This window comes from Mus caroli, unplaced genomic scaffold (genome assembly GCF_978045245.1).
Source record: "Mus caroli unplaced genomic scaffold, Mus_caroli_1 scaffold_17, whole genome shotgun sequence".
Lineage (NCBI taxonomy): Eukaryota > Metazoa > Chordata > Mammalia > Rodentia > Muridae > Mus > Mus caroli.
The window spans coordinates 28918048-28942917 of record NW_028227272.1 but is presented as its reverse complement, the minus strand read 5'-3'; the positions used below and the strand labels follow the sequence as shown (position 1 = coordinate 28942917).

The window sequence follows — 24870 nt, the reverse complement described above, 5'->3', positions numbered from 1 at the left end:
AAATACACTGATTTATCTGCTGTGCTTCATTATGTTAAGAGACCAAGTTAATTAACAATTATAAAGTACATCATTTTGCTATGTGCTAGGTAGGCTCTGCCTCCTGGCCAGTAGATGTCTAAGATCTGGGAAATAGCATCCAAGAAATGCTATTGTATTTGGGGGTTACAAAAGCAGACCTAGACAAGTTGTTCACTTGAAATGATACCTGTTGGTCAGATTTTATTAAAAGATTATGATCATGTAAAATTACAGTCAGTACTCAACCCTTCTAGCAAAATATTTTTTTGAAAAATAAACTAAATGCCTTTATAAACATGTGTTCTGTTGTGTTGAGTAGTGTGTGTTGTGTGGTGGATAGGTCATCCCAGTGGTGACAAGGCTCACTGTGTAGCGCTCCCTAGCTCCACCCACAGAGCTGCCCTGCAGCAGCAGCAGCTCTTTCTTGGGCCTGCTCTACTTTATCCTCTACACAGCTACTTGTCAGGTGCAGCTACTGAGTATGGAAAATGTGCTTGACACAACTAAAATCTCAAGCTTCAGTTTCCTTTTTATTGCCATGTATGGGAAACACACACCTTTAATCGTTCGTGTATTTGTTTTGTCTTTTGTTCTGGTGGCCTTGGAACTTGTTCTCTAGAGCCTCCTGCCTCTGCCTCCCATTGACCCCTACTGGGACCAAAAGTGTGCACCACCAATGCTTACTTATTGGTGTTCTGCATCTAAGTGAACCGTGGTGCATGCAGTACTCAGAGAGGGCTAGGGTTACAGACAGTTGTAGCTACCACATGAGTGCTGGGAAGTGAACCCAGTCCTCTGCAGGCATCAAGTACCAAGACATTGCTCCAGCCCCAACTTTATTATTTTTAAGTAGCCATTTGTGGTGTCTGGCCACAATATTGGTTGGCAGAGCTTTAAATCAAGTCTCAAAATTTCTACTTCAGTTTACAATAGTATATAGGAAACTATTAATCTCAGAGATGCTAGGATGGCTATTCTTACTCTTCATCCACATGCCTACATGTCTCTGTTGGCTCTTTTTTGTTTCTCTGTAGTTTTTTTTTGTTGTTGCTGTTCTTTCTTTGGAATAGAGATGGGTTGTACCTTTTGTAGGTTCTGGCTGTGTAACCTTGGCAACCTACCATCTTTTCCCCTCGGCTTAGCGTTAGGATTACTGGCACGTGTCACCACACCCAACTTGGCTTATATCTCTGAGATCTCACTTTCTTTGATTAAAGTGAGATATAGTTCAGATAATCTCTCTGACATAGGAAAGGGGGGTATAATAAAAAAAGACTGTCAAAATTAGCATCCTTGAGCCCAGGAAACATCCTCTTATGCAGCCCCGTTTCCCTCCTGTTTCATCATCTACAGTTGTCTTCTGGAAAACTGGCCTCTTTTGCCTTACGTGTCCAGTGGTTGCTTAGTGTGTCTTGTTTTCGCAAGGTGCCCACACTTCCTCTCCCAGGGTGGAGGGCCACCAAAACACGTCCCACTTTATAGGCCAGGAAATAGACACAGAAGAGGCTGGTCTAACTTTATTGAAACTTGTTACAGAAGATAAAATCCCCACTGTTTTGAGTCATAGATTATTGAAATCTGACCTATATTTTACTACAAAAGAATGTATGATAAACAGTTCAAGCTACAGTATAAAAAGCTTTATTTTGAAACTTAAGTGTCCCCTCATTGAGTGTTTGCAAATGGGCTTCCTAAGCATTAACAGTTGTTACAGCTCCAAGAAAACTGCACTTAATACAGCAACAAGGATGCTCTGACCCAACCATGAGAAACTAGCAAGACTCAGAAATGCTTTAGTAACAAACACGAAAAGATTTATTCTTGTATCAAAAGTTACTCATGTATAATAATACAAAGAAAATGAAAAAAATCTTTAGATTCTTGTACAGACTGACCTCTTATTAATACATGGACCTCAATAAGTACAATTTCAGGGGGAAAAAAAAGACTAAAATATGTGTAACCAGAGGTTCCTAGAGCAGGTTTTCTCTCCCAATTTTCAGACTCTTTTATTGTTGAACTCCAAGGATTAAAGCCAGAAACACATAAGTCCTTAACTGCTGTGCTCGGTACCTTCCCTAGCCCCTTTATGTTTCTATTTTGAGGCAGATTCACAAGGTCCCCGGGCTGCCCTTTAACTTTTGATCATCTTGCTTCAGCCTCCCAAGTAGCTGGGATTGCAGGCCTGGGTGAAGGAAGCCCTTTTCTAAAGCCCACTCTATGCTAAGGTCCTTTTGAAAATGGGAAGAAGTAATTTAATGGTTCCAACCTCAGCTTCCTTGCTCAACTCAAGGCAATGTTTGAGTTTTCATTCTGTTCCCTACTGACAGTGTCCTCCCTACTTAGGCTCTCTGTATAACGAGGCCTTTGTTTTTGTTTTGTTTTGTTTTAAATTTTCAGTGAAACCTTTGCATTTTTTGAGAAATGTGTTTAAGTGAACACTCACGTCCTGATAGTATCCTGATACATACATAAAGCATAGAAGCAGGTGGCATCCCCTATAGGTGCCAACTATACTGAACTATAAAAGGCAAATCCAGTTGTCAAACACCTGTTCCTAAGTTAGAGCAGAGCTATATAGACTACAGCAAAACCTCACTGATAAATATGAAAACGTAAAATGTAGAAGAAAACCATCTCAGTCTCCATGAAGATTACCTGCCGACTTATAAAAGTCAGTCCTGACGTCTGTCCTGTCTCCCTAAAAGTGTGGTATCCAGCTGACAGTTTAATCAGCACAGATTGTGTCTGTTGCCTGGGTAGAGCTTTTTGACCTAATAACAGAAAATCATCCTAATAAGACTAGAGTTAAAGGCATTCTTTGGATTCTGTCTTTAATATTTCAGAGGATAGCCAGAGGTGGCTTCCAGTACAACAGAGACACTGATGAGACCTTGGGTACTGTTCTCCAGCATCACCACTGTGTTGATGTACCGTGACCTGTGTACTTGGGGCTCACCGCACTCACTGTTTTTGTGCCAGTTTCCCATAGCCGCCTCTTCCAGCATCGTAGTCCTCCCGATACTCGTCCCGAACCTTAATTGAGAACAAAGAAACAGCACTGTGGGATGCTGATGCCACAGACCTGCCTCTGCAGTCGCGCCAGCTAGCCAGTTTCAGGTGGCCACAAACTAGAGCATAAAAATTAGAGTAAAATTCATCTGAGTGCATTTTGCTTTTGTTCTAGGCATTGTTGCAGGGGGAGGCCCCTACCATGAGTTTAGTTACAACTACTTAATGAAATGTACAGGATTATTTCCAACTCTCAGATTTCCTTATTGCTGGCCTGGTGTGCACCCATCTGTAATTTCATTATTTAGGAGGCAGAGGCAAGAGGATCTGATCTCAAGTTTGATGTCAGTTTGGCTACCTGGCAAGATCTTGTCTCAGGAAGCCCCCAGACCCCAACCCCGAACCTATCAACACTAACAAGCACGAGTTCCTTACAGAAGAAAAACCACAAGCTGACGAGAAGACCTGTACTGTAACTGGAATCCCAGGCAGAGATTCAGCGCAGGTGCCCTTGTAGCATACCTGACCCCCAGACCGTCCACGTCCATACTGCCTGCCCTCCTTAAAGCCTGCATCCCAGTCTGTCCGTATGATCCGGTCATCCAGACGAGTTCCGTTTATGTACCGCATTGCGTTCTCCGCATCTGCTCTTGAATAGTATCTTGGAGTGTAAGTATTAAGGAACTCTAACAAACATTTTGGAAGAAACACACCTACAGGATGCATAAATAAAAGTAAATAAAAGTAGAAAATCTAACCTAGCCAGATTATTTACGTAGAGATTCATTTTGTAGAAGAAGTCAGTTCAAAGTAGGTCTAACAGGGCTTCTGGGCAGTAGAGGACAGGTAAACAGCCCTGTCCAGGCCTGAGTCAGTCACGGGTTCCTAGATACTCTCTGCTAATAATCATTTGGCCCACGTTTTGCTATTTTGTTGTTGTTTTGTTTTTTGTTTTCCAAGACAGGGTTTTTCTGTGTAGTCCTGGCTGTCCTCGAACTCAGAGAACCACCTGCCTCTGCCTCCCAAGTGCTGGGATTAAAGGTTGTGTGCCACCACTGCCCCCGCTCCATGTTTTGATTTTTGCAAACAGAAAATATGGTTAATATAAGATCACAAACTTCTTATGTAAGAACAATGATAAAGTTGAACACAGTGGTTCATGTCTATAATTCTAGCACTCGGAGGCTGAAGCAGGAGGATTGCTGTGAGTTTGAGGCCAGCCTGGACCAAGAATCTGTATTTTGTTTCAAAACAAAACAATAGCAAACCCAAAAGGGGCTGGAGAGATGGCTTAGTTAAGAGCAACTGCTTTTCTGAGGACCTGGGCTCTTGCACAAGGTGCACAGACATACCTGCAAAGAACTCACACAAAAACATAATAAAAAATTTAAGAACCACTAAAAGATAAAAAGGAAACCTTACCCACATACATGCATAAACACAAAGACATGCTTATACATATATAAATAAAATAATCTTAGATACAGACTCAAGCAATTATAATTAGCAGCTGAACTTGCTGGTCTAGATACGGAAACATTTGGTACCACACACAGTGTCCCACACAGACAGTGCCTTGTAAGCAGCAGGCACTTGGTGACTTTCTGCTGTATGAATGCTTAACAGAGCAGCATCAATGAGCAATAGGAAGCTTGCTTTTGTGTACTGATCATGAATGCTGACCTGTGACTTGCAAGGAAAATGGAAACACTCTGGTCCTTACAGGGCTCTTTACTGTTCTCCTAGTGTCCCCTGTGCGCTCCTAGGACTCAAAACTCTGGAAATCTGGTTGATCCTTTATGTCAAGGGGAAGAAGGAAGGAAGTGTTTTTGAGTCCAGACACCAAAATTGTGGTGGTGTTTGCATCCTAGGCTGCCTAGAGGGCTGAGCCCAGTTTAGACCTAGTCTGAGCAACGTGAGAGTCCATCCCTCCCCCCCCCCCCTTTTGGCGACAGAATCTCTCCTTCATAATTCTCCATTCATATAAGGTCTATCAGAAATTCTGGACCAGAGGCTGAAGGTGATGCTCCAGTGTTTACTGTCGAGGGCAGCCAGATGTCTCATCAATGCATAGTCTCATCAGCTGCGGCCTGCGATCCCTACTAACTCAGGTCGCTTTCTCACAACGCAGCTCTGGCTATTCTGGAACTTATTGTGTAGATCAGGCTGAGCTCAAACCCACAGAGATCCACCTGCCCCGTAAGCAGTAGGATTAAAGGGATTAAAGGCACAGGACTCATAGGAAGGAGTGCGATTGTAACAAGTTAATACCTAACAAAACAAGTGGGGGTGTAGTGGCATACACTTTACACCTTCAGTGCTAACACCAGGAGGCAGGGACAGGTAGATGGCTGGAGCCAGGGCCATGCAGTGAGACCCTGTCTCAAAACAAAAAGGCAGGTACTTGGGGCCCTTGAGTTCTGTCCTGGCTCAACAGCTACATTAGACACCTGAGAAGGATACTCCACAAAACAGAATCCACACGCTGTTTTCTTCATTTTATCCAGACCCATGATGATCTTCTTTATATCACCACTTTTGCTGAAGAGTTCATAAATCTGTTCTTCAGTTGTATAAAAGGAAAGATTTCCAACATACAATGTACAGCTTTTCTTCAGTAACTTTTCTTGTTCTTCATTGTCGCCCTGGAAATTCAAATAGAGACGAAGTTAAACACTGCAGCTAAGGGCTGGAGATAGAGACTTCTTAGCCACTAAGGCATTAGCTGTGTAAGCCTGACAAGTTTGATCCCAGGAATCCACACGAGAAGCTGGGTGTGATAGCATACACCCTTAATCCCAGTACTCCTACAGGAGTTGGGGTGGAGAGACAGAGGACTCTCCTAGAAGGCTGAATGCCAGCCTAGCGTGGAGTACACAGTGCAGAGCAGACACCTGAGTAAATCCTCAGGTTAAAAGAACCAGCTTCTGAAGTTTCCTGTGCCCTCTTAACAAGCATTACATGAGCAATGAACAAATCTGAAAACTAACAATGTACAGCCCTGCTTAAAGTCGTATTCCTAAGTCTAATTAAGGGAGTCATTCTGAGTAGGAAATTAGCATCTCTCATCATCCTGATTCCTGACATAGAGTTCTGGGCCACAGAGGTTGGGGGCGGGGGGAAGTTGGGGTGGATGGAGACATGGCCTATAGGCTAAGAGGCTGACTATTCTGGAGGACACTGGTTCAATTCCCATTACCCACATGGCAGCTTTTAACTCTCAATAACTCCAGTCCTAGGGGATGCAATGCCCTCTCCTTGCTTCTGTGGTTGGTCACCAGACATGCACATGGTATAAAGCCATACATGCAAGCAAATGTTCATATGCATAAAATAAAAACACGTTTATTAAAAGTGTGGATTTCGTTGTTTTGGGTGGTGTTGGAAATTGAACTGGGATCTAACTGTTAGGTAAGGACTCTACCACCCTCGAGTATTCTAAAACACGTAAGCTTCAGAATGCGTTGAATTGAGAGGTAAGCATGTAACTCCTACCATAGGGGAGTGGCATACCCTTCTCTCGTCCAGTCCATGCCTCAGCATTGGACCCTTCTCTAATGGCCCAAGTTGACGGAACACAGCAGAAAGGCCCCTTCCCGTAACTCCCCTACAGCCCATTCACAGCACAGACTGCTGGGTGGTGTGCATGCTTATGGTTTTGTTCCATTTAAGAGAGGTTAGTGATTTCTAGGAGGACTGTGTAGCTCTGGCTGGTCCAAAATGCAGAGACTCACCTGCCTCAAGGGTTCTGAGTGCTGGGATTAGAGGTGTGCACCACCAAGTCCACAAAGAGTCACTCTCTTTAAAAGACAGGATGAAGCCAAAGAGCTGGAGACAAGAGTGTAAGTGGAGCTGGGCGTGGTGGCGCACACCTTTAATCCCAGCACTCGGGAGGCAGAGGCAGGCGGATTTCTGAGTTCGAGGCCAGCCTGGTCTACAGAGTGAGTTCCAGGACAGCCAGGGCTACACAGAGAAACCCTGTCTCGGAAAACCAAAAAAAAAAAAAAAGAGTTTAAGTGGGCTTCAACCAACACACCTGACAATCCTCAGGGAGAAGATGGTTCATTGTAGCCTAGACGTGGTATCGGATTGTGGTGATGGGAAACAAACTCAAGGTAGCATGCAAAATCACCAGCCCTAGGCCCCCGCTTTTTCCTTTAGGGCCTTAGATTGTAGCCTAGGTTGGTCTTGACCTTTGAACATCCTGCTTCAGCCTCCTGATGTTGTAATTACACACATGAACCACCACACTCACTTAGTATGGTATCTTAGATGTCTTTACAAAAATGGTGGTGGCTTTTAGTATTTTTACCAGAAAGGACATAGATGCACATACAGATGTGATTAAACAGGCCTGCCGACTGATCATACACGTTTACCCTAGTGTGAGGGCGCAGACATTAACCAGCTGGTGGAATGCAGCCTAGAGAGTAGCTGAGAGGACTCACATTCAGGGCATTCATGCCGCCTCCTAGGTTTCATTTAGTATTCCTTAGGCAATGCTGATCCAGTCCCCTTGACTCTGAGGATAGGGGTGCATTGGTCGCCTCTGAATGCTCTGTAGCACAGACTCGGGACAGCAGGCTTTAGTGAGCGCATTTAGTAGTAGATTAGAAAAACATGAAACACGAAGGGAAAGTTAAGAGCCTGGCGTGTTTCACCACAGCTTGTCCCAGTTGGAGCCTGTCTTACAGGTTAGAAACTTCTCCCAGGCTACTCTGGAACTGGAGTTCTCTTTTAAGATCTTATTTAATGTGTGTTTTGCCTGTATGTATGTACATGCAAGGAGGAGTTGGAATTGGAGTTATAGATGGTTGTGAGCCACCAGGTGGGTGCTGGGAACCAAACCTTGGTTCTTTGCAAGAGCAGCAGTGCTCTTAGCCTCTGAGCCATTCCAAGATGGCGTGCAAAGTGAAAGAAGCAAGAAACAAAGAGTATGAAGGGTCAGATTTAATGCATATGTCTTTATGTTTGTGTGTGAGTATGTACATGTGAATCCAGGTGCCTTCAGAGACTACAACAGGGTATTGTCTCCCCTGGAGATGGACTTAGAAGCAGTTCTAAGCCACAAGGTGTGGATACTGTGAACCAAACTTGGGTCCTTTCAAGAGTAGCATGTGGACTTAACCACTGAACCATATCTCCAGCTCTGTGGTTTTATTTTTTAAGTTAGTTCATTTCTCTGTGTGTGGGGTGGGGTGGGGGGGTGCACACAAGAATGTAGTAAGCCCTTGGTGGCCAGAGGTATCAGGGTCCTTGAAACTGGTTGTAAGATACTCAATGCGCTAGGAACTGATCGGGGGTCCTCTGGTAGAGTAGTACTTGAGCCATCTCTCCAGCCTCTAGTTTTTGAGACAGGATTTCATGTAGCTTTGGTTGCACTGAACCTGCTATGTTAACAAGGGTGACATTGAACTTCTGATCCTCCTACCTCTACCTTCCAAGTATTGGGGTTACAGGCGTTCGCCACCACTCTAGGTTTATGTACAGCTCAAGATCCACCCAAGGGTTTCACACATGCAAGGCAAGCATTCTGACTACTGCGCTATGTCTACTCAGCCCAACTGTTCTGTTTTGTGGTTTTTGTTTTTGTTTTGAGACAGGACCACATAGTCCAAGCTGCTTTCAAATTCCTGATAGTCTTACTACCATCTCCCCAAATGCCTTGATAACAGGCACGGGCCATCACACCCACCTCCCAAGTTACAGTTTTTTGGTTTGAGTTTATTATTTTATGTGTATGGGTGTTTTGCCTGCACCCTGCATGGCACCATGTGCCAGCCCAGTGCTTTCGGAAACCAGAATAGGGTATCAAATCTCCTGGCACTGGAGTTATAGATGTTTTGAGACATCATCTGGGTGCTGGGAATTGGTTCCAAGTCCTGCAGAACAGCCTGTGCTAACTTCTGAGGCAGCTCTCTAGCGCTCCAAGTTACAGTTTTAAAAACCAAGAACATGCAGCTATACACAAGAAAATAGTATTTCTGTCTGCCCCTGGGGAAGCTCAAAGGACTGCAGATCTGAGAGTTTGATTTCATTCTAAGGAATATTATGAGGTATCATTCCCATTTTACACACGAGGAAAAACAATTGAGTCTCCTAGGGTGAAACACTGTATAGTAGCTTCAGCCAGAATTCAAACTCAGTACCGAGCTAAGCATGGTGGTGCACACCTTTAATCCCAGCACTCGGGAGGCAGAAGCAGGTGGACCTCTGGTCAGTTCAAAGCCAGCCTGTTTTACATGGTGAGTTCCAGGTCAGCCAAGGCAATCTAGTAAGACCTTGTCTCAAACAACAACAACAACATTATAATAAAATAAAATTTAAAAAACCTCTGGTCTTATTCCCACTGCCACACTGTCTTAAGACTGTTACAGGACTGAACAGGTGAAGTCTATGGACCAACAGACACTGTGTTAAAAAAACAAACAAACAAACAAACAAACAACAAAAAACAAGGTTTTAGAACTTTAGAGGAAACATCTGCTTTTTACCTGTGCAGGCTGATCTCAAACTTCTGATATTTCTACTAGGACTACAGATGTCCAGCACCACACCTGGCTATCAGATGCAGTTTGTACTGCAACTCTGTAAAACGCAGAGTCGATAACTTCACTGTAACTTAATTTCACACTTTGCACTGACACTGCATTTAGAATACACTAGAAAATGCACATGACACAAACTATTACTATCTGAAGAGAATTACAGGCTTTCTATGTATATGAGTACATTGTAGCTGTCGTCAGACACACCAGAAGAGGGCATCAGGTCCCATTACAGATGGTTGTGAGCCACCATGTGGTTGCTGGGAACTGAACTCGGGACCTCTGGAAAAGCAGTCATCTCTCCAGCCCCGAGTTACAGGCTTTTGACAGCAAATGAATGACTCCTCCCCTAGTTTTAATCTTTCAGTGTGCTTTAAATTCAAACTGGTTAGTTTTGATGTGGACCTGTTCAAAGCAATGAGAACTGTAGACGTGAAACTCTTAGCAGACACACAGCAAACATTTTAAAATTAGGCTAAACTTTCTTTTTGTTTCTGTTTATTTGTTTGTTTTTCGAGACAGAGCTTCTCTTCAGCCACTGGCTGTACTGGATTTTGTCATCCAGACAACCTTAAGGCGACTCGTGTGACTTGTCCCGATGCCCGTCAGACAGCCACAAACGGGAACTCAACTCTAAGTCTCCCACTTACTGTCAACTTTTTGTAGGACTGTCTTACAGCAGAAAGGAGCGAAGTACCAAAGGGCAGTGTTTGGCTGACTAAAAATCCGCTCTACTGTCTGGTCAGTCGCCACAGGGATCCCTCCTCATTACAGTCCCTTTCCCAAGCAAGACAAGCCCATCAAACAGGGGCCACCGCCACATCTCCCCGGGTGCTGCAAGGACCTGTGAAATAAAGTGTTATATGCCCTGGGAGATAAAGTGGCTTCGGTGACATTCAAGCCCCGCTCGGACCCCCTTCGCATTTTGGGCCCCAGTAGATCAGGATGGAAGACAGAGTAAGACAAGTGTAAACCGTTTCTCCGCCTTAGAGCCCAAAGGCTCCCCATCTCGTGGCCGGCCCGGCCCGGCCCGCCTCACCCGGAAGTGCTGGTCCCGGTACTCGCTGAGTTCCACATAGGAGTCGCTGCGCAGCGCCTTCAGTAAGCCACCCGACATGATGCAGAAACACCAAACCCGACACGGCCACGGCCGGGAGAACCAAGCGGCGGACGGCGGAAACGGAAATGCGGGCGGCGTGCTCCAGAACCACGGGGCCAGTCGTGTCGTCATCATGCAGCGCCGGCTAGTCCGTCGTCGGGCGTGGCCGTCCGGAAGGCGAGGGCAGCGAGCTTCGGGTTCCGTGGCGCGGGGAGAGCCATGATCTTCCGGCGGCTGCTGGCGGCCCTGCTGCACAACCCGCAGCTGGTGGAGCGGCTGTCCGAGTCGCGGCCCATCCGGCGGGCGGCGCAGCTCACAGCCTTCGCGCTGCTACAGCTACAGCTGCGCGGCCACGATGCAGCCCGCCGCTTGCGCGCCCTCGCGGATCAGCCCCCCGGTGCCCTGCGTCGCCGAGTCGTGAGGTTCAAGGACACTTTCACCGAGGAACTCCGCCGTGGCCTCCGGGACCGTCCAGGGCAGCAGAAGGGTCCGGGCGCCAAAGCGTAAGCACGGACTGGACCCTCCCGGGCCGAGGTCACGTACCCGTCCCTTCAGTGATCTACACCGACCTCAGCAGTCACGAGTCATCTCCAGGACGCTGCTTCGAATCCTAACTCGGATTGCCCTACAGATGCCTAAAGTCAAATGGACGTGTGCCCGGTAGTCCTGCAGACTTAAAGACCTCGAGGCCCATCAGTGATAGAGAATCTAGACCATAACATAGCACGACTGAGAGTCATGGACAATCAGAAAGCAAGCCTGCCGTCTGCAAGCAGGACTGAAGCCGAATTCCTGCTGCTGCATCTGCACTGGTGCAGGAGAATACCAGGGGAGCTTGTAAATGGAACGACAACCCCGAGGTTGCCAAAATCCTTCATTAAATGTGTAAGCTGATTAATAGTCTGAATGTGGTATTTCTCAGACAAGGAGGAATGCGGGGGACTCTAAGATCTTGCTAATGATAGTTAACGCGTTAAGCGTCTGTGTTGGTATTTGCTTTCTCGATCTGTGTGGCTTGTGACTTAAAATCCCATTCTGTGAAGAAATGGAGGCCACTTTCCAAGTAGCCCAAAGCCTTGCAGAGTGTAGAGAGCCCAGGGACTATTGGTCACTCCCTCCACTTTAGAGCTCAGGAACTGCCCTTTCTCTCACCACTAAGCATTAAGGCCGCTGATCCCATAGCACATGACGTTTCTTTTCTTCCCCATTTTGAAGTTCAGTTTGGGTTACTCACTATGGTCAGCTAACTGAACTGTGATTAGTAATTGTACTGGCTTGTTGTGTGTGTCAACTTGACACGGCTGGAGTTATCACACAGAAATGAGCCTCCCTTGAGGAAATGCCACCATGAGATCCAGCTGTAAGACATTTTCACAATAGGTGGTGATCAAAGGGGGAAGGGCCCATTGTGGGTGGTGCCATCCCGGGGCTCATAGTCTTGAGTTCTATAAGAAAGCAAGCTGAACAAGGCAGGGGAAGCAAAACAGTAAGTAACATCCCTCCATGGCCTCTGCATCAGCTCCTGCTTCCTGACCTGCTTGAGTCCCAGTCCTGACTTCCTTTGGTGATCAACAGCAGTGTGGAAGTGTAAGCTGAATAAACCCTTTCCTCCCGAGCTTGCTTCTTGGTCATGATGTTTGTGCAGGAATAGAAACCCTGACTAAGACAGACATCCATGCATGCATCCTGCCTTGTCATTTTGAGACTCCTAGCCCAGTTTCTGGGCCTTTGTATTTAGGCTAGTCAGTTAATCTTAGTATCTACAAGACTTGAAGCTATTGGAAAGGTTTTAGACTGGGTTCCAGATTCTGAGCAGTCTGTTCTCAGTTCCCACTGGGGCAGGCTGAGAGAGCCTCCAGCAGTGCTGAAAAGGTTTCTTTCTGGAAGAATGATTATTTTTTTTTCTCCAGTGCTGGGGATTATGCTGACAGCCTTGAGCATGCTAAACAGGCAGGCTACCACTGAGCTGTATCCCCCAGTCGTTCTTTTGGGAGAATGGCTGGGGAATTCCACCACCACTCAGGACAAGGAGTAGGAGAGGATAGGAGAGCACGTTCTAGAATGGCTTGTTTTGGTAACAGCCAAACACTGAGTCCACAGGCACCAAAGCGCCATGAAACAGACAGCTACTGCTTCCTAGTTAAAGAGCCTTCTAGAGACATGTTTATCAGTCTAGGAGACGTGTGCTGTGGGCCCTGGAAATGGCACGGATTTTTGGACTCTCTGATCTGCTGTAAGATTGGGTGGTAGGTTGGCTGAGTGGAAGGCGCTTTATTTATTTATTTTGTTTTTTCAAGACAGGGTTTCTCTGTATAGCCCTGGCTGTTCTGGAATTCACTTTGTAGACTAGGCTGGCCTCGAACTCAGAAATCCACCTGCCTCTGCCTCCTAAGTGCTGGGATTAAAGGCGTGCGCCACCATGCCCGGGTGGAAGGCGCTTTCTTATGTGAGTTGAAGACTGACTAGAACTGAATGTGAGCCATCCATTGTCTACTTCATCACACTTTGTCTTTGTCTCTCTAGAAAGCCAGATTGGAAGTCAAATGATCGTCACGGTAGCAGAAGTCAGACATTGTGGAAAATTTGGGGGAGGCCACTCAGGAATGTCAGCAGCCATTGATTGTCTTTCATAACCAGGTGCTACTATATATTTTAAACATGACAGTGATTGGAAATAATGGCATAGAAGCAGACAGGTGCCCATGCTATTGGGACCATGACTGGTCAGATCTTTGGTTGTCTAAGGGAGAGGAATGTGGGCTCGCCTAAAACAACCTTAGGTTGTGCCCAGAAGAGAGAGCAGCGGGGCTCCTGTTCCAATGTCCCAGCCCAGCAGCCTGTGTAGAAGGTGGAGTGGCTTCTATGGCTGAGCCTTGGGCTGTTTTGTCACCACAGGCATCTCCAGTTCTATGACATGGAGACTAAGGTGCTTCCTCCAAGCCCCACTGAGCAGAGAGGACAGGGCTGGAGGGTCCTCCAGGGTCAAGTGGGGAAACAAGAGAGTCTCATTCTTGAGGGGAAAACGGCACTTCTCCAGAGCATGCCTGTTGGTCCCAGGAGTTACCACAAAGAGTCGACAGGGCCACGGCTCACCAGCCAGTTGGCAGGCAGGTTGTCTGCTGAAGTTGTTCAGGGCTTGACACAGGACCCCATCCTCAGCCCCACCCATGTCTACCACCTCCACGGGTGATCCCAGGCCTGAGAGGTGTAAGAGGTGCTGGGGAGGCATGTAGGTGTGTGTGAAGAGAAGTGTGTAGTGGGTGGTCGTGCCTGAGAGATCAGGCGTGTGGACTATCTGCTCCAGGTACTTCAGGCCAGGTACCAGACCTCCCTGATGCAGACAGCCAAAGATGAGAGCGCCCAGGATGTTGAAGAGGACCAGGGTACCTTTGCAGGGTATAGGTTGGGTTTGTGGACTGCACAGCAGGACTAGAGGGACTAGGAGGGGAATCAGAAATCTAGCCTCTTGATGGCTGAAGGCAGAAAGCAGGAGCAGGGGTGTAAAGTAGAAGAGGAGGAGATAAGACTTGGAGCTAGACAACAGACCCCCGGCACCCCGCACCCTCGAGAGGCCCGTTTGTGGGGATGCACGGAGGCAGGCGTGGAGTTGTTGCCATGCAGCCTGCAGAGCTTGAGCATGCAACACCCCAAAGAGCAGGAAGCCATTGACTGCCAGGTGAGTGAGCCGTGCGTGTGTGCCATGCCTTGCAAGGTTTTGAGGGTCCAGGTTGTAGTACAAGAAGTTGGCAGGTGTGAGAAAGACGCCTGTGGATCTCGAGAGGCTGGAGAAGTACCAGCTGTCCGTGGATACACACAGCACTGCAGCAAGAGCAGCCCCTGGCAACAGCACCAGGGCTTCCTGGATCAGGGCCCTGATGCCACCAAGTTCTGAAGCTCTATGGATGCCCCAGAGAGAGAGGGGGGCCAGAGCAAAGGCTAGAAAGGTTGGCCGGTTGAAGAAGCCAGCAGCCACGATAGCACCAAGAAGATATCTGTGCCACAGTGGACCTGGGGTAGGCTTCTTTGATGTAGGACTCCTTACCACACCAGGGGACACCAGCACCAACAGCCAGGTGAAGAGCAGTCCCTCGATGGTGTTGGAGAAGGTTCTTGTGTAGAAAACCAGGGTGACATAGGAACCAGACAGCAGGCACAAGGCATTCCAACGATCTGCCCCCCACAACGGGGCCAGATCGTACACAGCCCAGTCCAGGGCAAAGGAGAGGGCGGTGAGAAGGAATCGGGGCCCCACCAGCAGCATGTAGCCACTCACCAGACCAGGCCAGAGCCCCAGCTCTTCCCAGAGCCTGAGTAACCAGAAGGTAGAGCCAGAGGTCAGCAGTGGGAAGACCACAGTGCGGCAGGAGCTGCTGGGGTAAAATTCCCAGGGCCGTGTAGCCTGCACACCCAGGATGTCCTCTGCAGAGAGAGAGGCAGGGGTGAGCCAGTTCCAAGCTTAGGCTTGTGCGGGCTCGCGTTCTGGGTTATCGGCAGGATTGCAAGGCCCCCTGGTGGACACTTCCCGCACAATAACGGGCATCGCACCGCTTGGGTTTTAGTGCTCAATCAATGAGCTACTTTGTGTGGGAGTCTCAGGTGGCCTGTCCTCTCTCCCCAGCTCTTTAACAGCAGAGAGCTTCCACCTGGATGCAGAGGAGACAGGCAAAGACACAAAACAGGAAAAGGATTTTATGTGTTTCAGCTGGTTTAAGCATGAGAGGGCTAATAGCAGGGAAAGAACGAACGCAGTTCCCTTAAATGAATTCAATTCTGGGCTGGTCAGATGGCTCAGTGGTTAAGAGCACTGACTGCTCTTCAAATCCCAGCAACCACATGGTGGCTCAGAACCACCCATAATGAGGTCTGCCTCCCTCTTCTGGTGTGTCTGAAGTCAGCTACCGTGTACTTATATAATAAATAAATAAATCTTTTTAAAAAATGAATTCAATTCTGCCGACAAGAATGAGCTTGGGTATCAAAAGATGGTCTAGTCGGTCATCACTGGAAAGAGAGGCCCATTGGACTTGCAAACTTTATATGCCCCAGTACAGGGGAACGCCAGGGCCAAAAAGTGGGAGTGGGTGGGTAGGGGAGTGGGGCGGGGAGTGTATTGGGGGCTTTTTGGATAGCATTGGAAATGTAAATGAGGAAAATACCTAATTTAAAAAAAAAAAAAAAAAAAGAATGAGCTTGGAAGCCAGGTATGCTGGCACATGCCTGGAATGCCAGGGCTTGAGAAACGGAGGCTGGAGGATCAAGAGTTTTAAGATTATATCGTGAGTTTGTGACTAGCCTACACCGTGTGGGAGAGACTTATCTCGAAATAAATACAGGAAAGGGGTATGAATTTTCCAACTGACAGTTCAAATCTACCTGCTGAACCCTGTGGCAAAGTTAGGTGACCGTCTCCCAGTCCTGAAGCTGAGTGTGCAGGTGGACACTTGTGACATTTGGTGGGGGCATTGCTGAGTCAGGAGGACTGCTGAGTCAGCCTGGGCTACACAGTGAGTTTGAGGCCAGCCTTAGCTGTAGAGAGAGGTACTGTATCAAACAAGCAAGAAAAACAGAACAAGCCAACTGTCTTTGAACTTTTCTCCTTTAGTCTGTTAGCTCGGCACATAGCCAGAATAAAAAGATGTTTATCTCCAGGCTGTTTTTGTGGCTAGATATGGTCATGTGATATCTTCTGACCGGTGGGATAGAGATGTATAACAGTGTGTGTGTGTGTGTGTGTGTGTGTGTGTGTGTGTGTGTGTGTGTGTTACGACTCTCAGTACTCAGGAGGCTTTCTAAGAGGATTGTCATGAGTTTAAGAGCAAGCCCAGACTGAGAGACCTGTCTATAGAAAAAAAAAAAGCCTGCCCCATGTACACAAAGTTCTGGGTTCACTCCCCAGCACAGCATAAACCAGGCATGGTAGTACCTGCCAGAGGCCACAGCACCTCAAAAGTTGGGGCCAGAGAATCAGGGGTTCATGGTGATAGCCAGTTCAAAGTCAGCCTGGGTTGCCTGAAAACTTGTCTCAAAAAAGAGGGTGGGGGCTGGAGAGATGGCTCAGTGATTAAGAGCACTGACTGCTCTTCTAAAGGTCCTGAGTTCAATTCCCATCAGCCACATGGTGGCTCACAGCCATCGGTAATGGGGTCCGATGCCCTCTTCTGGTGTGTCTGAAGACAGCTACAGTGTGCTCACATACATGAAATAAATAAAGAAATCTTAAAAAAAAAAAAAAAAAAAAAAAAAAAGAGGGTGAGCCTGGATGGTGGTTGCAAATCTTTAATCTTTAATTGCAGGACTCAGGAGGCAGAGGTAGGATAATCTTACTGAGTTTGAGGTTAGCCTGGTCTACATAGCTGCAGGACAGCCCAGGCTTCATAGAGAGCCCTGTCTTAAAAAAAAAAAAAAAAAGAGCCGGGCGTGGTGGCGCAAGCCTTTAATCCCAGCACTTGGGAGGCAGAGGCAGGTGGATTTCTGAGTTCGAGGCCAGCCTGGTCTACAGAGTGAGTTCCAGGACAGCCAGAGCTACACAGAGAAACCCTGTCTCGAAAACCAAAAAAAAAAAAAAGAGAGAGAGAGAGAAGGAGAAAAATAAAGAATAAAAGTGTATATGTGTGACTAATAAACATGGTCTTAAGGGAGGAGCCCCGTCTTCCTGAGCCTACACTAAGCAGCCTTACGACTTTCATTCTGTCGGTCACATCCTGAGGGAAACCATCGTTCTGTTGGTCCAAGCAGGAAAACATGGAAAGGGCTGGCATTTCATAAACATCATCCAGAAGGTGAGAAAAATGTGAATTCTCCACTTCAAATTCTAATCCCAGAGAGGCTGCAACTTTGCCAGTTCATGCATCCACGCATGCATTTCCCTCCCCACCAAATATCGACTGCTCCTACCAATCTTTTTAAGAGCATGTGGGAGTTTTACCTGCCATGACCTCAGGTGACTGGAAGAATTCATCTGGGTGTATGTAGCCAGTCTGGGGAAGGAGACACCATAAGACACGAAGCAGGCTGAGGCTACCCCAAATCACCCTGGCTGCCACCATCATATCAAGTTGTCAGGCACAGGACTGAAAAGTCTGTCACAGTTCTCACGGGTGCCAGTCCGGAGATCTACATCTGCTGGGAGTGACATTTGTCAGTTATTATAACACAGACTATACTACAACCTATCTGAAGACACTCAACATAAAAATGGTAATGATAAGATGTGATTGGTGCACATCTGAAACACCAGCATCTGAGAGACTGATGCAGAAAGATTTCAAGTTCTAACCCACCCTAGGAATCAAAAAAAGGAGGAGGAAGAGGAGGAAGAAGGAGGAGGAAGAAAAAGAGGAGGGAGGAGGAGGAGGAAGACGAGGAGAAGAAGAAGAGGAGGAGGAGGAGAAAGAGGAGGAGGAGGAGGAGGAGGAGGAGGAGAAGAAGAAGAAGAAGAAGAAGAAGAAGAAGAAGAAGAAGAAGAAGAAGAAGAAGAAGAAGAAGAAGAAGAAGAAGACTACAGTTAAAATGAATGTTAGGGGTGGGTAGGTGCGCTTGTTCTTTTAAAGGACCAAGGTCGGAGTCCCAGCATTCACAGGCAGCTTACTGTAACCCCTGTAACCCCAGTCACGGAGCGTCCAACAACCTCTTCTGACTCCCTCCAGCACCAGGCACACACATGGTACCACCCATGCAGGCAAAACATTCATTCACAGAAAATAATAAAATACATAAGTAGAAAAAGAAAGCTAGCCAGGCGGTGGTGACGCACACCTTTAATCCCAGCACTTGGGAGGCAGAGGCAGGTGGATTTCTGAGTTTGAGGCCAGCCTAGTCTACAAAGTGAGTTCCAGGACAGCCAGGGCTATACAGAGAAACCCTGTCTCAAAAAAAAAAAAAAAAAAAAAAAAAAAAGCAAGCAAGCAAGCAAGCTAGGGCTAGAAGAGGGTTAGGTTGGTAAACTGAAGAAGATAAATAAGATGCTTATGTGAGACAGACCTGATAGGAAGGGTAGGACTCTACCCAGCAGGAGCTGGAGGGATCCCAAAAAGTGCCACTCCCAGGAAGAGTCCCACCTCCAGGAGCAGGCGCAGACATCACTATCCTTTCCCTAGTAAAGGCTCAGCCTTTGGGAGAGTTACACCTTTGCACATATTCTGCAAGCACTCTTACCCTTCCCATAGTCAGCTGCTCAACTGTATGGCTGTGGCACCCTTACACATATTCCTGCAATTGTATCAGGCTGAGCTGTGGGGTAGGGTGGTTTCTAGGAAAACCCCCACTTCTTCCAGGAAGCATCCACTGCTCTTCAAAGCCCAGAGACCGACAAGGGGAGGAGATGCAGTATACTGAGATTTGCAAGTCCTGGTACAAGAGGCAGCCCTTTGCTGTGGAGTCAGGGCTGGGTCTGCTCCACTCTGAGGAATGCACTTCCTTTCTGCTTTCTTCCTGACTGCTTGCTCTGTCTGTGTCCCTATATGAATTCTTCCTTAGAATTAAATGGCTGCCATCGTTGGGATTAAAGGGAATTCAGGAGGAAGTATCTCTGTATCTACAGTCCAAGACCCAGAGGAATGAGTGGTCAGGGAAAGAGTGTATTTGTTCTCTGTGTGTGTGTGTGTGTGTGTGTGTGTGTGTGTGTGTACCCCTGGCTGGCTGGCACTCACTATGTAGACCAGGCTGGCCTTGAACTCACATATATCCCCTTGATTCTGTGTTCTTCTGAGTGCTGGAATTAGAGGCATGAGCCACCACCGTCTGCCTCTGCTTTCTCCTCCTGAGGTGGTCACCCACTGTCTCCTGGCTTTGGAGTGTCTGCTCCTTGGGCTTCAGACAGTGGCTCTTAAACCAGCACTCCCATCCCGTTTGGACCCAGATTCAGGGCCTTGGTATTAAATTTGGAGGTTACACCATAAGCTCCTTCATTCTCCAGGTTTCTTAGTCTTCATAATTATGATCTAGAGCCTATAAGAAGCAGCAAGGCCAGTTCTCTGTTGGTCCACTCTTGTTCACGGGTTTAAACATGATCTATATCAAATACGATATTTGCTAGTAGGACTAGAGAACACCATGAGCTTGGACTTCACAGCCATCCCCTGTCACCAGCTGTATCTGCCAACCAGCATGGCACTGGTTTTTGAACTTCTGAAAACATGGGACCCCAAGTGGGTCCCAACCATTCCCTCTAACTTCTACACACTGGTTTGTTTTGTTTTATCAAGATAGGGTCCAGCTCTGTAGCTAAGGATTACCTGGGCCTTACTAAGTAGCCCAGGCTGACCTCTAACTCATAGCAATCGTGCTTCAGCTTCAGGCTTGAACTGTCATGCTGTTTTCGGGGGTGGGGTGGGGAGTGGGGGAGGGGCAGGCCAAGTTAGTGATAGAGATTGAACTCAGGACCTTGCACATGCTTTAATACTGACTCCTTTCCTCGAAAGCCTCATTCTACAACCTTGGCTGGCCTTGCACTCAGAACAATCCTCCTGCCTCAGGCTCCTAATTGCTACCACCAGACCCAGCTACAACTTGCCCACACTCTGGAATCCATATTTGTAAGGGATGGGAACTGAAATAAAGAGAGAGTTGGAGTCTATGGCATGGGGGAACTATATACCCGAGTCACATCTCTGGGGAAGATAAATGCCAAGTTCACAGTAACAGTTAATATCACAGGGCTCTTGGCACTATTGTAAGAACAATCTGGGTCCTTCAGGAACAGAAGACATCCAACTCGAGGACATTTGTCTACTTCTACGCAGCTCGCCCTCCTTGAATGTCCACTGAGCACTATGCCTGCACTTCCTGTCACCAGCGCTCAGACATGTGGTTTGGGATTTGATAATGTGATAGTGTAAAACTTTTGGTTCCAGAACCTGTAACTAACCTGGAAAACGAGAGTCTGGGGATTATCTTGGTTGTATTAACTCAGTGGGGAAGGCCTGCCCACTTTGGGCAGCACCATTTCCTGGCTGGGATCCTGAACTGTATAAATTTAGAAAGGGGCCTGAGCAGATTGATTGCGTGTTCTGCTTTCTGGTTGTAAGTGTGATATGGCCAGCTGCCTCCAGTTTCTGCAGCCTTGACTTCCCCACCAGGACAACTTTACCCTTGAACGTGAGCCACAATAAATGCTTTGCCCATTAAACTGCGTTTGCATTTTTATCACAGCATCAGAAAAAGAAATCAAGACAGAGTCTAAACCCTAGATCTAGGCATGAACTAAACCTGAATGGTTTGATCCAAATAATTTGTGCCTCCCTGGTCATGAAGGTTATTCAGGGTTCAGCACATTACTCAAGTCAAGTGAATTAGCCAGGGTTCTCTAGAGTCACAGAGCTTATGGGATGTCTCGGTATATTAAAGGACATTATTGGAACGACTTACAGTCTGCAGTCCAACTAACCCAACAATGGGCAGCTGTGAATAGGAAGTCCAAGAATCCAGTAGTTTTTCAGTCCCATGAGGTAGTTGTTTCAGCTGGGCTTCTGTAGAAGCTGGAATCCTGAAGAAATGGATTCCAGCAGATGTACCAGCAAGTGAGTGCCAGCAGGTGAAGAAAGTAAACCTTCCTTTTTTTTTTTTGAGACAGGGTTTCTCTGTGTAGCCCTGGCTGTCCTGGAACTCACTCTGTAGACCAGGCTGGCCTCGAACTCAGAAATCCGCTTGCCTCTGCCTCCCAAGTGCTAGGATTAAAGGCGTTATGTTTTTGTTTTTTGTTTTTAGTTATATATTTATGTTTATTTTATATGCATTGGTGTTTTGCCTACATAGTTGTCTGTGTGAATGTTGAATCCCCTGGAACTGGAATTACAGATGGTGGTGAGCTGCCGTGTGGGTGCTGGGAATTGAACCGGGTCCTCTGGAAAGAAACTCAGTGCTCTTAACCACTGAGCCATCTCTCCACACACCCCGCCCCCTGCCCCCAGTCTTAAATGATCTCTTTTATGTTTGTTTTAGGAGATGGTGTTTCATTAGTGTCCAGGCTGGGCTCTGGTAGCTCCTGCTTCAGCTGGGTAACTAGCTGGAGCTACAGGTGCACGCTTCCATGCCCTGCTCGGTATTTCATTCATTCTCACAGTTTTTAACCATGTCATCATCCCCTGCCCCCTTTAAAAACATGTGTCTTGCATTGGTCTTGCAAACTTTCATTGGTCTTGCAAACTTTATATGCCTCAATACAGGGGAGCACCAGGGCCAAGAAATGGGAGTGGGTGGGTAGGGGAGTATGGGGGACTTTTGGGATAGCATTGGAAATGTAAATGAAGAAAAATCTAATAAAATAAAACAAAAACCAAAACAAAACAAAAAAAACCCCAAAAACCAACAACAACAACAACAAAAAAATGTGATGTTTTGTTCTCATGAGTTTCTGTGCACCTTGTGTGTGCAGTACCCATGGAGGCCAGAAGAGGGCGTAGGATCTCCCAGAACTGGAGTAATGGACAGTTGTGAGTCACCCTGTGAGTGCTGGGTACACTATACTTTGGAAGTTTTCTGGTCACTCATCATTTCTTTGCCTTGCTGGGCTGATATTCCCCAACTAGTAATGCCTGGCTAGGATCCACCGAGATCCAACTTAGAGCCATCACGGTCCTCTGCAAGAGCAACAAATACAACAAAAGCTCTCAGCCACTGAGCCATATCTCCAGCTTCGACTTATAAAGAAGCTACGGGCTTTTGGCTTTAGTTAACAAAATCGTTAAGGTGGCAAAACAAGGGCTTGGGCCACACCTGGTTGTCTCCAGAGGCGCCTGTATTCTGTCTAGCAGCTCTCTGTACCACCTTGGGCACAGCCAGCTCAGTGGTGCCTCATCTTCCCAAACAAATCTACTCTGGCTCTTTCCTTCTCATCCCTCACTACACCATACCAACTTTGCTTTAGTCATTCCTCGAAACTGGTTCTCATTCTTCATCCCACCATGACTGAATTGTTTTTGCTTGTTTTTGTTTTTAAATAGCCCTTCTATTCTGAACCATTTCTCAAAGTGTTTTTTTTTCTTACCGTTGCTGCCATTGTTTGATAGCATGGAGGTTAAAGGCAGCTGTGGCATCGAGCAACTTGGGGTTCGAGTCCCTCCCCTGTTACTTGCTGGTAGTGAGACAGCATTGTTTGGGGGGGGGGGGTTGTTGTTGTTGTTGTTTGGTTGGTTTGGCCTTTTTTCGAGACAGGTTTTCTCTGTGTAGCCCTGGCTGTCCTGGAACTCACTCTGTAGACCAGGCTGGCCTCGAACTCAGCATTCAGTTTCAAACCCCCAATTTTCATCTCAGCTGTAAATTAGCTTCCTGGTGACCAGCGGCTTGACCGACTGTCTATGCCAGGTCACAGAGGTGGTCTTAGAGGTCTCCCGCGGACATCCAAAGAGGCGGAGCCAACGCCGGGGGCGTGGCAAACCACCCAAAGGGAGTTAGACTCCTGGTTCAAGCAACTGAACACACAGCTGCCCTGAGCTCGGGGTCCAAATCCTGCGGCTCCCGCAGTCCCCTGTCTGAGAGTCTCCCAGAAAGCCGAGGGGACATGTTGGGTTAAAGGGACCCCTCCCAGGATGTAGAGATAAGACTATGGAGTGGGGGAGTGGACGTGATGACCAAGAAGTTGGGGACTACCGGCTTGCCATGGTGCGGGGCAGGCATCAGGGAGGAATCACATCCGTGGCAGGGGTACCACAACGCGGTGGTACGGGTTGGGGGAGGCTGGGGAAGAAGTCACATCTTTGCGACGGGAGAAGAGAGGAAGCAAGAGAGTAACAGCTGAGTCAGGGACTGGGTCTGCTTCCTGATGACTAGTGTTTCTCAGATGCCCAACGTGCACAGCACCATACCCGCTCTGGGGGCTGCAATCCTGTGTGGCTCAGCCCAAGGAAAGCCCAAACTGAAGCTTCTTCCTGACAGAGCCCCCGGCCGGGTCCTGGCCAATGGGATGTGCGGAGATCCTTAGAACCCACCCCCTCCTGGACTTTGCATTTGAAGGAATTGTTAACACCGCGGGAGGACCCCAGCACGACCACCCTGTGCTCCTGCTCCGTCAAGGCTAGGAATCTCTCAGTTTCCAGGATCCAAATCGGGCATGGAATGAGAATAACTCTCCTAAATCCATGTTTCTTTTTGCTGGCATTTCGTTCACCCTCGCCTTAACCCTGAGGCTGCACTGAGCTGGGCAGGGTCTCTACCTTTAAAGTACTGCAAGATTAGGGTCGGCAGCCTCCTTTTTTGTTCGCTAGAAGGGACACGTTTGTTCTTTGATTAACACGAAATACAACATCCAGCGTTAAACGCATCAGTGTTTAATAGTGGAAGAGAGCGACGGGTCCCCACTGACCGGAGCATATCATTTAACTCTCCGGACCCTCGCAGTTCCAGGCCAGATAATGAAAACTGTTTTGTACTGGGAAGATTCAAGGCCCTGGCCTCTTTGACAGAGATTCTCAATAGTTTGGGGTAAAGGCTTCTGGAGAAGAGTGACATTTGAGGACACGGGGAGGACCTCCTCTTTACAGAAAACAGCAACTGTCCCTGCCATGATGATGCATGTTGCAAAGACCACCAACAAAGAAGCTTTGCGCAGGCCCACGGGGTCCCCTTTCTCTTGTCCTTGCCCTCATGGGACCCCTGGGTCTCATACTGCTAGCGGGAAAGGCAGACTTGATTTGACTTTCCTGGCTAAAATTAGGGGATCACTCAGTGTGCATAGACAGCTTTCCCCACACTTTGCTGCGTTTTAAAATTTATGGGACCTTGCTGCTGTTTTATAGACGGAGACACTGAACCCCAGTGTGTCTGTGGAATCGCCTAGGAGCCCCGGCTCCCTAGGCAAGTCTGGTAACAGAAGAGGACGAAAACCTAGGCCTTTCTGTTTGGGACCGAAGCCAACGCTCTAAATTGGAAAGTACCTTGGAAAATGCCATCATGAGTCCCCCTGTCTCCCCCTAGATCCTTGCCGGTCACTGCTCTTATAGCCTGGAGAGCATTTTGGGGACAGCTGCGGGCGAGAGCCTCAGCTCTCCTGCGGGTCTGCAGGCTCCGGGCAAAGATAAAGGTGGACACCGTTGCCTGCCCCATTGCGCCCTCATCCCGTCCCCAGCCACTCTTCCCAGGCTGGGTCTGACTCACCCGAGCGGTGCTGCACCTGCCGCGCTGGCTACCCCGGTCGCCTGGAGCGAAAGCCTGCACCCGCGGCCCTAACGCCCTGCGCCTGCAGGACAGAGGGCTGCA

The 24870-nt window shown here is 47.7% G+C and overlaps 3 protein-coding genes across 4 annotated transcripts; 1 reads left to right on the top strand and 2 right to left on the bottom strand.

The window, feature by feature from the left end:
- Window positions 1–1813: 1813 nt before the first annotated feature.
- Window positions 1814–10783, bottom strand: Ncbp2 (nuclear cap binding protein subunit 2). The gene is made up of 4 exons (XM_021185359.3): window positions 10621–10783; window positions 5497–5678; window positions 3556–3694; window positions 1814–3057 (listed from the first exon to the last, which is right to left on the bottom strand). Exons 1-4 carry the CDS (start codon window positions 10696–10698, stop codon window positions 2986–2988), a joined length of 471 nt encoding a protein of 156 aa, XP_021041018.2. The 5' UTR covers window positions 10699–10783; the 3' UTR covers window positions 1814–2985.
- A 29-nt stretch (window positions 10784–10812) lies between these two features.
- Ncbp2as2 (NCBP2 antisense 2 (head to head)) lies at window positions 10813–11574 on the top strand. The gene has a single exon (XM_021185358.3). It carries the CDS (start codon window positions 10900–10902, stop codon window positions 11185–11187), a length of 288 nt encoding a protein of 95 aa, XP_021041017.1. The 5' UTR covers window positions 10813–10899; the 3' UTR covers window positions 11188–11574.
- A 1561-nt stretch (window positions 11575–13135) lies between these two features.
- Window positions 13136–24845, bottom strand: Pigz (phosphatidylinositol glycan anchor biosynthesis class Z (Gwada blood group)). 2 transcript variants are annotated; one of them, XM_021185646.3, is made up of 3 exons: window positions 24769–24845; window positions 17606–17799; window positions 13136–15099 (listed from the first exon to the last, which is right to left on the bottom strand). In XM_021185646.3, exons 2-3 carry the CDS (start codon window positions 17727–17729, stop codon window positions 13541–13543), a joined length of 1683 nt encoding a protein of 560 aa, XP_021041305.1. In that variant the 5' UTR covers window positions 17730–17799; window positions 24769–24845; the 3' UTR covers window positions 13136–13540. The 2 variants fall into 2 exon arrangements, with proteins under 2 accessions (XP_021041305.1, XP_029326093.1); XM_029470233.2 differs by having other exon boundaries at window positions 17606–17802; window positions 24769–24838.
- Between the last annotated feature and the right edge of the window lie 25 nt (window positions 24846–24870).